The 14,148-nt window shown below is 41.0% G+C and overlaps 1 protein-coding gene across 2 annotated transcripts; it reads right to left on the reverse strand.

Moving 5' to 3' along the window:
* Positions 1-497: 497 nt before the first annotated feature.
* TRIML2 (tripartite motif family like 2) lies at positions 498-11,757 on the reverse strand. Of its 2 annotated transcripts, none has more exons than XM_029932849.1 (8): positions 11,652-11,757; positions 10,852-11,092; positions 10,190-10,285; positions 7,728-7,916; positions 6,255-6,395; positions 3,985-4,007; positions 3,717-3,817; positions 498-1,172 (listed from the first exon to the last, which is right to left on the reverse strand). In XM_029932849.1, the coding sequence occupies exons 2-8, from the start codon at positions 11,038-11,040 to the stop codon at positions 583-585; spliced, it is 1,329 nt and encodes a 442-aa protein (XP_029788709.1). In that variant the 5' UTR covers positions 11,041-11,092; positions 11,652-11,757; the 3' UTR covers positions 498-582. The 2 variants fall into 2 exon arrangements, with proteins under 2 accessions (XP_029788709.1, XP_029788664.1); XM_029932804.1 differs by having other exon boundaries at positions 11,421-11,757.
* Positions 11,758-14,148: the final 2,391 nt, after the last annotated feature.

Genomic DNA, 14,148 nt, shown 5'->3' on the forward strand with positions numbered 1-14,148 from the left:
TATTATTACTTATATGTTTTGAAGCATTGAATTATCAGACTTCTTGTAAGAAATCTAATTATCCTTGTAAGAAAGTAGCAGAATATTTGAAAAAATAATTTTCACATTTTCTGCAATACTTCTTCCCCACCCAGATAAAATACCCCAGGAAATCAAGTTCTCTGAGTAAGGTTAGATGCCTGACACCATCAGTAATTGGATCAGTCAAAGGATGTCTTCATTTCACAGGTCACAGTGGTTATACCCTCAAATCTAAAGTCTTGATGATATCTATTGTGTTTTCAGAGGTCGCTAGAGTCCTTAACTTAGTCCTAAAGAGTCCAGGCTATGTTACTTCTCTAAGTTCCCAATTTGATGCTGCATGCACTTATTATTATTAATGTAAAGTCTTTCCATTATTATCACTCATGACTCAGTTTCAGCGGACCTCTTCCACTAAATAGGTGTTGAAAACCACATGAATGCAAAAACTCTGGGATGATGAACCAGATCCCAACTCAAGTGTTAAAAATCTTTTATTGGATTACTTGATATAGATTCTTTTACAAAGTCAAACTCTTTACTTCTGGTCCTTCTTAGATCTCATGCAGAAGAAGGCTGTGGGTTAACAGTAGCATCACAAGAAGGAGCAGGAGGAAGGCAAAGGCTAAGGGAGTCTGAATTGGTGACTCCACTTGGGATACAAAGAGAAAATATGGGCCTGAGAGCTCCTTGAAAGGTGAGCGAAGAGAAATTATAAATGAGGGATCTGTTTGTCACATCATAGAAGGACATCTGCCCGTACTCCCAGTCCAGGAAGACTCCAATTCTGTACATCTGCTCTGCTCTCAGGGCGACCCTCTTCAGAGGAGGAGAAGCCCAGAAGGTGTAAGTGGTTCCCATCAATGACCCCATGAGCAAGATTTTATTTCCCAAAGCAGTGGGCAGATCACCGGGTCTGCTGGCGGGGTCTTCAGACACCCCCAGCTGCCAGCTGATTGCCTTTTCCACATCCACCTCCCAGTAGTGTCTCCCCGAGGTGAAGATCTCCACACCCAACACGGTGGCGCCGAAGACAAATTGTCCTGGGCTGCCAGGCACATCCTGATGGGCACTTCCGAGATATATGCTTCTCAGATCCTCAGATAAGATCAGAGAGGGATGAGCTGTTTTAGGATCCAAAGTGACAGCTCCTGCAGAGAGAGAGAAACTCCGTTAAATTCACTTAGAGTAGTCTATGCCCACACCACGGACTGACTATTTCTAAAATGCACAGGCTTGCCAATGAGTGGGCATGAGTCACACAGAGGCATGGAAGAGGCAACCTAAGAGTTCAGGACAGGTAACCTCTGAGCTTTGTTTTAAGATAGGGACACAAGAAAAGAAGAAAGTGAGATAGTGGAAGGAGATACGATCCGACAGAGGAAGATCAAAGAATAATGGCAGCACACTGAAGTTTAGAAGTACCTGTCCACCAGAAAGGAATCTGAGCAGGCTGGAAAAATTGAGACCCATCTAATATGCACAGTATTTATTTGCTGAAAACTTCCAAACATTGATGAGTAAAACAGACCTAAAAAGAAATATGTTTACCTGGTCCCCAAATTAATCTATATTCAATGTAACATCACTGAAAATCTTGGGTGCCTGGGTGGCTCAGTCAGTTAAGTGTCCCACATTAGCTTGGGCCATGATCTCACAGTTAGTGAGTTCAAACCCCACATTGGGTTCTGTGCTGACAGCTCAGATTCTGTGTCTCCCCCTCTCTCTGCCACTCCCGTGCTCATGCTCTCTTTCTCTCTCTCTCAAAAATAAATAAACATTAAAAAAGATCTCAGTTTTTTTGTAGAAACCAACAAAAGCTGATTTTAAAATTTATGTGAAAAAGCAAAGGATCTAGAGTAGGCAAAATTCTTTTTAAAAGAACAAATCTGGAAAACTCACATGGCACTTTTAGGACTTCATGTCGAGTAGACATTCAAGCCAGTGTGATATTAGCAAAAGGGTAAACACAATGATCAATGGCCCTCTGAGACTCAATACAGACCTGCTTACACAGGCCAGCTCATTTTCAACAAAGCTGCTAAGTAAGTTTGATGAATAATGTCTTCACCACATAACGCTGGAGCAACTGGATACATGTACGAGGGGGTGGGGTGGGGAGCTACACCAGGTCTTGAGTCATATCTATATATGACTCCAAATGAATAACAGACCTAAATGTAGTATTTCTTAGCACACAAAAAGCACAAACCATAAAAGAAAAAAAATTGATAAACTGAATTTCAAAATTATGTACAATCATCAAGATATACAAGCCACCCAAGTGTCCACCAATAGATGAACGGATAAAGAAGTGGTAAATATACACAATGGAGTATCAGCCAGCCATACAAAGGACTGAAATCTTGCCATTTGCAACAACACGGATGTAAATAAAGAGTATAATGCTAAGTGAGACAGGTGAGTCAGAGAAATGCAAATACCATATGATTTCATTCATGTGGAATTTAACAAAGAAAAATGAACAACAGCAAAAAAAGAGAGAGACAAACTGAAAAACAGACTCTTAACGACAGAGAACAAACTGATGGTTACCAGAGGGGAGGGGGGAGGGGTGTAACAGGCGATGGGGAAAGACTACAATATCATGATGAGCACTGAGGAATGTGCAGACTTGGTGTACACCTGAAACTAACGTAACACTGTGTCAACAATTTTGGAATTAAAATTTAAAAATTTAATAAAAAAAAGAAAATATAAATCAGAGTGGGAGAAACATGTGAAAAAATGTGTCTGATAAAGGACTGGTAATCAGAAAATATACAGAAATCACAAAACTCAAACAAAACTTAAAAAATAGGCAAAATATTTACAGATATACTTTGAATAGATATAATGAAATACAAATAAACATGAAAATATGCTCAACATCACTAGTCACTTTAGAAATGCAAATTAAAATTCAAAGCATATACAACTACCTACCTACTAGGTTACCTTTAATTTAAGGGGGAAAAAAAGTGACACTACCAGATGCTTCTGAGGATGAGAGCACCTGAATCTGACACGTGAATAGTGGGAATGCAAAATGGCACAGCCAGTTTGGAAAACAAATCTTACAAACCCTCTCCTAGGTCTGCAACCAAGAGAAATGAAGTCATGTCCAGCTAAAACTCTCTAAGCAAATATTTACAGCATACGTTTGGAAACAGCTCAAGTGGTTATGGAAATGCGAAAGAATAAAATGTGGTCTATTCTACAATGGAGTAAAACACAACAACACAAAAGAATAAACTACTGATGCAGCAAACTTGGATGTGCTTCACATGCTTTGTGCTAAGTGAAAAAAGCCAGACTCAAAAGGCTACCTACTAAATGAATGTCCACAGGACATTCCAGAAAAGGCAGAACTGTGGGGCAGGAGATAGAAATCTTTCATTATACACGTTGACATTTTTTCCCTAGAAGTTAACAAAATTTTTTTAATTGCAATTTGCTTGCAGTCATGTTTCAGGGTTGAAAAGTGGGAAAGGATTTGCAAAGGAAAGCCTTTCAACGTAAGAGCATACAATTATTTTCTTGATAACTATCCAATGTGTGTAGCATTATTAAACTCTCCAGTCTTTTTAAGTCCTTAAGCTGTCTGGAATCTACTTGTATTTATGGTCGGATGTGTGCTTGATTTTCCAATACAAAGTCAAGTGCCCTGTAATCATGGATGTGTGTCAACTTACTTTGCAGAACTTGGAGCATTCTGCTCATTCCTGTTACTCGGCATGAACTCAGGTCCGTGATTTGGGCGCACTCCAGACACTGAAGCAGGAGGGACTCACTCCTATTAAAAAAAGGGCAGCCTGTTATCTGTGCGGGTGCCAGGCCCCCCACCATTCAGACGATGGGTCTCATACACGACCTCCCGATCCTACCCCAACATCTCTGCTCGCGTGCGCGCATGTATCAGATCCTGACTCCCAACCCAATGTTCCCAAAATGACAACTCACCTTTTCAAAGAAGATCTTGCGTTCTGTGGGGTGAAAGAGAGAGAAGGTTACTATTTGAGCCACGCCTCTTGTGAGCTATGCCCCTGAAAATATCTTCTCCTAACGAACCCTGATTTTCACATAATTTCCTCATCTTCATGGTGCTGATTATCAGATATCAAATTTTAACACTGAATGGTCCAAGTCAGAAAAGTACTTGAAAGCACGGTTATATGCCCAAGTGAAATATTTGAGTATTTTGTTTAATATTCTTAGTATTATATAGTCATTTTTACATGGAATTTAGAACCTGCTGAATCAGATGATGTCGTGACAAGATTATTTAATCTGGATGTTTTCCTTTCCTTCTTTTTAAGCTTTTTTAAGGTTTGCTTATTTACTCATTTATTTAGAGAGAGAGAGAGGCAGAGAGAGGTTGAGAGAGAGAATGCCAAGCAAGGTCCACACTATCAGCGTAGACCCTGATGTAGGGCTTGCATTCACAGACTGTGAGATCATACAGTAGTTGTCTTTCTGACTTATCTTGCTTAAGCACAATGTGTTCACAGTCTATCCATGTTGTCGCAGACGGGAGGATATTTCCCTTTCTCATGGCTCCATAATATTCCATTGTGTATATGTACACCTTTTTCATTCATTCATCTGTTAATAGACATTTGGGTTGTTTCCAAACATGAGTATGTGTGTCCCTTTGAAATTCTGTTTTCATTTCCTGGGTATATGCACAGAAAGGTAACTGCTGGATCATATAATAGATCTATTTCTAATTTTTTGAGATATTTCCATGTTGTTTTCTACACTGGTTGAACCAATTTACATTCCCGCTAACAATGTTTACGTGCTCCCTTTTCACTACATCCTCACCAGCACCCACTGTCTTTTATTGATGATAGTCATTCTAACAGTTGAGAGGGTCTATCTCATTGCAGTTTTTTATAAATGTTTATTTTTGAGAGGGGGGAGGTGGGGGGAGAGGAGGGAAGAGGGGCAGAGACAGAGAGAGAATGAGAGAATTCCAAGCAGGCTCTGCACTGACAGCATGGCTGGATCCCATGAACCATGAGATCATGACCTGAGCTGAAATCAAGAGTTGGATGCTTAAATGACTGAGCCACCCAGGTGCCACTCACTGTGGTTTTGATTTCCTTTTCCCACGGAACATATTTTCCATTCCTCACCTCAACCATCTTCTCCAGAACAGTCATCACTTCAAACTTTGCCCATCTACTTGCTTTCTGTACTGTGAGCAGCAAGCATTGAGCAGGTGCAAGGGCTTGCTAAATAGGACGGTGTGAAAAGCTGGGTCAGAAGCTGAGCATAACTGAGTCACACCTACCTTAACCATATGGCACCGGGCTTTAGAATAGAACCCAACTGTTTATCTGTGTTTCTCAAATAAGAGCACTCACATTGCGAATATGAGACCAGCAGCAGAAGGATATGGATAAAGTATTTTTTTTTTAATTTTTTTATGTCTTTATTTTATTTTTGAGAGACAGACAGAGAGTGAGCTAGGGAGGGGCAGAGAGAGGGAGACACAGAATCTGAAGCAGGCTCCAGGCTCTGAGTTGTCAGCACAGAACCCACAGACTGTGAGATCATGACCTGAGCTGAAGTCGGACACTTAACTGATTGAGCCACCCAGGCGCCTCATGGATAAAGTCTTAAAAAGACAATAATTTACTGGTTGAAAGGTAATGCATGTTGCAAGGCTTAAAATATACAACACTATACAAATAAATCTCTCCTTTGTTTTTCCAAGGTTACCGCTCAATGTCTGTGTTATAATCTGTGTTTATTTTGCCAAAGGCAGTCTGTGAATGTTAATGAGCATATGTCTATACATATATACGTATCTACTAAAACCAAACAAAAAGCAGTTCTGCATGTTTCCATTCGAACTAAATACTCTGAAAATAACTTTTACCGCTATAGAGTTGCTTCATTCTCTTCTTCTGGTTGCAGAACATTCTACGGTATGGGTGTATCATAATTTGACTAACCAATTACTCACCCTATCAAGAGACATCTCAGTTCAAACTAGTTACTGATAGTCGCAAGGTGAGAATTCATTTCATGGAGTAGCTCTCCCCTGTACCAGGGGTTTTAGACAATTCATAATGCTTTTGGTGACTGGAAAATAGCTGTACGGCCTTCATGTATGTTTGCAAATCATCAAATATTTGAATATTCTAGAAGTGACCCTTAATGAGCACAGTCCACTTCTCATTTCTCAAATACTGTAACGAAGACCATTTCTGGAATCTCACCTGGAGCACCGTTAGGGTGTATTTCCCACACTTCTTCTCAAGCTTTGCAGTCATCTTTTGGAGGTTGCAGATCTGTCCCAAAAGCCGGATTTCACTCTCCTTCAGTTTACTCATGTTCTCTCTCCCCAAGTCATTCAGCCTCTGCAGAAACATCTCCTTATTACTACTTAACAAGTGGTGATTTTGTTTATTCACTAGTTCAACTACCTCTGAAACCCACCTTTCTTCCTGCCATTTCAGAAATACATATAATTAGATAAGGGCCGACAACCCCTGTGTCAAGGAAGACACTGCAATAGAAGCTTGATTCTTTGACACAATATATTTCTGTTGGTGTGGAAGGTATGCATATAGTCCACTTATACAGAACCAACCTGACTCTAAAACAGATCATGTTATTCTGTGTTGTCCAGAAAGTTTCCTATTACCTTCATTAAATTAAGATTTGAATTTAAAAACATAATCAATTAATAAGAAAGAATTAATCAAGCTACTGACATTTTTTATCCTTGCAAAGATGCTCTATCTAACCTCGAGAGCACATGCTCATGTTATTTTTTTTGTTAAAGAACACAAATGATGCATATTATACCCTACTTGCTTTTTTATTTTTAATTTTCTTAATGTTTACTTTATTTTTGAGAGAGACATAGCATGAGCAGGGGGGAGGCAGAGAGAGGGAGACACAGAATCTAAAGCAGGTTCCAGGCTCTGAGCGGTCAGCACAGAGCCCAATGCGGGGCTCGAACCCACGAACCGTGAGATCATGACCTGAGTAGAAGTTGGATTCTTAACTGACTGAGCTGCCCAGGAGCCCCTACTTGTTTGTTTCTTAATAAATAATAAGCTCTTGGAGAGCATTCTCTATCCATACACATACAGCTGTGTTGTGTTTTCTCAAGGCCGAAGAGCATTCCATTTTAACTATATAATGCAATGTACTTTGAGAGTCCAGTGTAGGTTGTATTTAATCTCTTGCTATCCTATATACATTACAGGGTTAATAATAATACCTAACAGTCTCCACTGCATAATATGTACAAACACTATTTAAAGAGCTTTACATGATTATTGCATTCAATCCTCACAACAGTATAAAAACTAGGGGCATTTTCTCCACTTTATAGCTAATGAAACTGAGTCACAAGTTAAACAACATGTATAGGTTAGACTAGCCTCTCAGAGACCAGTAAATAGGAGATGCCAGATAGGAATCTCACCAGTCTGGTTTCAAACGTGACCTCTAAACCACGGCTCTGTAGTGGAGTAACTTTACAGCATTCCTTTATCCTTGTATCTTTTTAGATGCATGTAAGTATAAGTGTAAGATAAACCCCCAGAAATAGAACTGTTAGGTGAATATATATATTCTTTGAACATAGGTGTGGTTGCCATTCTAGAACTGGCCTAATGTTCAGCTCTCCTTTCCCACATTTTCCAAAGACCGTGAGCATGCAGTTTTCCACCTCTGACCTGCAGCGTTTCCTGGGACTGCCCCTTCAGCACTGTGGCAAAAGTCAGCAGCTGATTCAGACGCTCTCCTCTCAAATTTGGGTTGGGTACGCACTGTTGCAGGCTCCGGAAGTTCATCTCTTCGACCATCAACCGGAACCTTATTCTATATTCAGACTCAATCATCTTTTTAAAATCCTGCTCTTCTCCCTTTATCACAGAAACAGATATGAGGGACTTCAAGTTAAACAGCAGAGATAAATATTCATGGTCACTTTCCATCTCTTAACTCCAATATAAAGACAAGGGAATACCAAGTTCAGGGGAAGAAATCAAACACATAAATACAAAGGACAAAGAAAGTTTTGGGTCAAGACCAACCAACATCAACATAGAATGTGAAATACAGATGAAAAGATATTAACTGACTTAGAAAAGTCAGGAATCTACAATCACAGTGGCAAAGAAGAGAAGAGGAAAACCGGAAGATGTTTTCACACAAAATGGATTTGGCTCATGCTTTGGCTAGGGAGGGTCAGGAAAGGGAAATGGTAGGGTAAAAGTTTTTAGATAAAGCAACTGGAAGAATGAAGTTGCCAAAACAGAAAGGGAACCAAGGAAGGGACAGATTCCAGAGGCAGACAGTGTATCAGCAGCTTAGTTTTGGATATGCCGGTTTTGATTAGTCAATCGGTCATCCAAAAGAGAGTGGACTAGAAGGTGGACATGAAAGCCTATCACTTGGAAGCTGGAGCTAGAAATTGACACTGGGAGGAGCCAGCTTAAAATTATTTCAACTCATGAGACTGTGTAGTCAATATTTATCAAGAACTGAACCCTGCACTCCACCTCTCCCACTACCCTCCAGTAATCGCCTGCCCTGATTACTGTGACAGTCCCTTGTCAACCCACCTCTGCTCCTGCCCTCCGACAGTCTTGGCTTACGTCTGCAGCCAGTGTCTCTGTGAGACTGGAAGTTCGAGCAAGCCACCCCTGTCTTCGAAACTTGGTTTCCCAATTTCATTTATTTAAAAAATAAATTTAAGTTGATTTATTTGTTTTGAGAGAGTAAGAGAGAGAGAGCAGGGGAGGGGCAAAGAGAGTGAGAGAGAATCCCAAGCAGGCACTGCCAGTGCAGAGTCTGATGTGCAGCTCAAACCCACAAACTCTGACATCATGACCTGAACCAAAATGAAATCAGACGCTTAACACTCAGCCACCAAGGTGCCCCTCACTATTTCATTTAAAGTCAGCTGCCCTAGGGGCGCCTGGGTGGCTCAGGTCCATAAGCATCTGACTTTGGCTCAGGTCATGATCTCCTGGTTTGGTTTGTGAGTCCCACACTGGGCTCTGTGCTGACAGCTCCGAGCCTGGAGCCTGCTTCGAATTGTGTCTTCCGTTCTCTCTGCCCCTTCCCTGCTTGCACTCTGTCTCTCTCTCCCTCAAAATAAATAAACATAAAAAAAAGGTTAGCTGCCCCATAGATTTGGCCCCTCTATCTTCTAATCTCACCCACCAGCTTCCCCTGTCTTTCCAGCCCCCACCAAGTACCTACCAGATTCCTCCCAAAACAGTAACTCAATTCCTCACCAGCTTGAGTTTTCTCAAATGCCACTTTCTGAACAAGGTCCTGATCACTTTATTTCAAAGTGTATCTCATCATGCTTCCTTCCACCCCTCCCGCCAATGCATAACCTTACCATGTAACAGTCATCTTACTTATTTGGTTTACCTCCATTAGAATGTCAGTGGCATAAGGGCAATTTGTTTTCCCTCTCCCACCACTGAATCTCTAACACCTAGCATAGTCTTTGGCAAAGAGTGGAACCCCAATATTTTATTTTTGAATATATGGTAATTAAGGTTGAAAAATAGGGATCAGCTGAAAAATTCCTGTAGAGTCAGTCAATTCTCTTCCTCTATAAAACTAATCATTTATTTTCTTTAAAAAGTGAAAGAGAGAAGACTTAGAATGTGGGATACGGGTAGAGAATAGACAAAAAGGTTAGAAATCAGAAGTGAAACATGGGCATAACAGACGGCAAGCCCTCAAACTTCCTTTTAAATGTTTCAGGATTATACGGCCCCCACACCACAGGAGATGCCCCCTCTCCCATGGCCACTGATGTGATCAACTGTGCCATCAATCATTTTTATCTTACAATAAAGGGTTGCAAATGCCATTTCACAAACTTAAGGGTTAATTCCTCTTACAATAAAAAAGGTTCAGGATCTTCTTATATATTCGAAAGGTAGCTGCATTTTCTTTTCTGTGAAATCTCATTTCTTTGATCATTTTTCTATTGAATTTCTAGTCTTTTGCTTATTGACTTTCAAGAGCTCTTTATTCATAAAGAAATTAACACTTTTCCTACCTATGGATTTCAAATATTTTCCCTGCATTGTCATTCATCTTCTGACTTTGTTACTTGCTGTCCAACGTTATAGGTAATTCCCTGCGAAGACGGAAGATAAGCACTGACCTGAATCAACACCATTCGTTCCCGCTCATCAGCCAATATGCTTTTAGCAACTTCAAGTTTCTCCTTCAATCTGTTCACTATCTCCTGGAATAACTTCTGCGGAGAAATAGATCACAGAATTGTAGGTAAAGTAATTGCTTTAGAACAGTGAGATTTTTCACCTTAGACAACCAAAAAAAGGTCAATACCTTTAATTTTTCTTAGCCTTGAAGTTTAAGATCCAAACCTTTTTTGGTAATATTTTTATTTATTTTTGAGAGACAGAGAGAGACAGTGAGAGCAGGGGAGGGTCAGAGAGAGGGAGACACTGAATCCGAAGCAAGCTCCAGGCTCTGAGCTAGCTGTCAGCACAGAGCCCGATGTGGGGCCGAACCCACGAACCGGACTGTGAGCCGAAGCAGGACGCTTAACGGACTGCGCCATCCAGGCGCCCCTTGAACTTTAAGATCTAAATATGGTGCTGGTCTAGTTTGCTCCGATAAACAGTGCCTAAGGGAAGGGGTCTTGGGGAATCAGAATATCTCTCTCACACACACACACACACACACACACACACACACACACACACACACGCCCCCCCCCCCCGGCCCCCCACCGTCCCAATACAGTAGGAAGAGGAGCCAGCCAGCATCAGAGTGCCCTGGGATCTGCGGGAGGCTCACCCTGTAGACGCCAGCAGCCTCTTGTATTCCCCACACCACGTGATTCTGGTGCTCCTGAGAGTGGAAGCACTGACCACACAGCAGGACCTGGTCATCCGCACAGAACAGCTGCACGAGTCCCAGGTGTTTCTCACAGTAGACATCTTCTGGGAATATATGCCGGATCTGGGAGTTGAGCCTCTTGGTCATCCTGGCAGGTGTCGCTGGGTGAACCTTCTGCCCAGGAGTACCTTCCTACACACTGAAGCAAAAAGAACGGTGGTGACTTGAGGGCGTCACCCTGGCCAACCGCAGTGTCCACCCACAACCAAGCAATGATGCCGTCAGCGTCAGCCCATTGGTGGCTCCTCAAACCAGCAAGTCTTCCGCAGTCAGCAGCCACGTGCTCGTGGGAGGCGCCACTGACTCACACCCGGCTCCTGAGATGGGAGGGGGCTCCCAACTTTTCTAAAACTTCAGCACTGGGCCGAAAGTTACAAGTGAGAACACAGGACACCCCTTCCTTGTAAGGCATTCAGGTGGAGAGGGGTGCAAAAAGCAGCTGAAGAAGAAAGAAGAAAGGCACTTACTGGAAGGCACAGCACAGTAAAGCAGCCGAGGAACATCCGGGACTGGAGTGCGCCACAAAGCCAGGCATTTGGCATTTAAGGACGCGCTCCCTCTCCCAGGGCTTGCACAAGCTACAAAGTGCCGCCAGCTTCCAGGGCCTCCTTAAGGGGACGTGGCCCTTGGGTTCCAAATTTAAGGGGGCACCCACGTTCAGGCTCTTCTAGGTGCGCAAGTGCTGAAGTGTGAGGCACCTCAAGTTTTGTGGGCAAAGCTGAAGACGTCCCTCGTTTAAGAGCTGGCGAATAGGGACGCCTGGGTGGCTCAGTCGGTTAAGCGTCTGACTTCCGTCTTCGGCTCAGTCACGATCTCACGGTTCTTGGACCGCATCTGGCTCCGAGCTGACAGCTTGGAGCCTGGAGCCTGCTTCGGATTCTGTGTCTCCCTCTCTCTCTGCTCCTCCCCTGCTCGTGCTGTCTCTGTCTCTCAAAAATAAATAAAAAACATTAAAAAAAAAAGAGCTAGCTAATAAAAGGTATTGGTTAAAAAATATATAAACGCACCCCCGAAACAAAAACTTCCCAAAAATGCTAAATGGAAACTATTTCATTTAAGGAAAGAGAACAAGGCATCTATACTCTTCCGCATCTCCATTTCCAGACAATTCTTATTATCTGTGAGCAAGAATTCTACCTATTCTCTAGGAACATTTTAATTATACTCTTAAAAGGGATTACGCACTGAATTTGGGTAACTTTTCACATCGAAGAATTGCCTGGCCTTACTTCTCTTTACGAACCCCATCTCCAGCCATTGTGAGGGTGATGACACTAAATTTTATTAATTTCTTTAAAAAATCCTCTATCCTGTTTCCATTTGTTCCCATTCCATCTCATTAACCAGCTCTTTTGACAATCTCTTGGAACAAACCGACCGGACAGACCTCAGAAGCCCCAGACTTCTATCGTGGACTTAGGAGCTTCTTCCCCACCATTACGCCCTCACTATCACCCAAACCCTGTCGTCTGCTAGACCTCCTGCCCTTTCATTCCTAATTATTTTTAATTTTAATTTGCACAACATTTTTATAGTTTTGAAGTTGATTGTGTATATATTATACCTTTGTATTTTGTTAGGATAAATATTAAAGCAGCAGTTTTCAAAGTGTGACTCCCAGACTTGATTTGCCTTTTTTACAGTGTTGACATCTGTGCTGATAGTAGATAAAGCTTCCGGCATCTTACCATTCATCATTAAGTAGCACCAACTCTGCTTATTTATTGTGTTTTTCAATCTCTTGCTCTTTCATACTCCCAGTGATTTTTTTTATTTTATTTTTTTTTTTTACTTGAGAATAACCTTAACCTCCTTGATGAAGCAAAATAATAAGTCAGCTATTAAGTACATGGTTTAATGGATATCTTGAGTGACAAAATGGAAACTTTGCATAAAGCCCTTATGCTGCATTTGGGAATACAGGAGTTATCTCAAGAAAAAACACTTTCTGTCACTGAGGTACAAGCCATGCTAGCCATGTTTTTTTCACAGCACATTTTTGTTGAAAGAACAAATGAGACAAATGTGGTTATTCAGATGTAGCAATCGGGAAGATATTTTCTCAGACACGAACAGAGTGACCCTGTCATTTCAAGAAAACCAAGTGAGGGTATTAGTTGTCAATGATAAAATGTTGGCTTTTGGAGAACTTGTATCCACTATTGTAAGCTTGACAGCTTTCCAAGACTTTGACAGCTTCTTTTCTGATAAAAATGGGTGGTGATATTAACAAATGTGACTCGGATATTGTATGGTGAAATATGTCAACATTTGGAAAGCCTAAAAACTCAGTGAACCAATATTTTCCAAACGACCAATGCCTGATGTTAAGATTATGCAAGGATAAAATGTAGATGCAAAGTATTAGACCAGTGAATTTTAATACAATAGAAAACATTCATTGGTGATTTCAGGAAGAAAAGTCCTAATTAGCTGAAAAAAAGTTATTGGAATGTGCTCTCCTTTTCCAACAACATATTTCTAAGAGGAAAGGTTTTCTTCACAGATGTCAGCTAAAAGCACTGCAGTGGATGGAATGTTGGAGCAGATATACTAGCTGTCTCCCTCTCTCTCTGCCCCTTCCCCACTCATGCTCTCAGTCTCAAAACTAAATAAACGTTTAAAAAAATGTTTTTAAGTGGGTAAAGGCTTAAATGGTTCACCAGAGATTAAAGAGATGTGCATAATTGTAAAACCATGTCACTTTTTTCAATTAATTGCTTAGAAGAAGATCCTCGCAAAAATGTTATGTTCACTTTAATAATTTAATATATATTTTTTTAAACTCAGTTTGAATTTCTACTACAGTGACTACAGATAGATATGACACACAAAAAGCTTTCTGGGGTCTTCACCAATAATTTGAGTACAAAGGACCATGGTCTTAGAGGGTATAGTCCTGAGAAATGGGACTCCTGATAAACATAGCTATAATTTTGGTACATTTTGCTGGAATCTCAACCACAAAAGTTGCAGTTTTGTGTCCCAAGCACACATACGAGAAAGGTGTCAAACTTTTTGCCTGTTTGATAGGTGAGAAATGGTATCTTTATATATTGTCAGTTTACATTTTATTTTCATATGCTAAAGAGCCATTTTCATTTCTTTTTCTGTGAACCATTTAAGCCTTTACCCACTTAAAAACATTTTTTTTAAAGGTTTATTTAGTTTTGAGACTGAGAGCATGAGTGGGGA

This window comes from Suricata suricatta, chromosome 1 (assembly GCF_006229205.1).
Source record: "Suricata suricatta isolate VVHF042 chromosome 1, meerkat_22Aug2017_6uvM2_HiC, whole genome shotgun sequence".
Lineage (NCBI taxonomy): Eukaryota > Metazoa > Chordata > Mammalia > Carnivora > Herpestidae > Suricata > Suricata suricatta.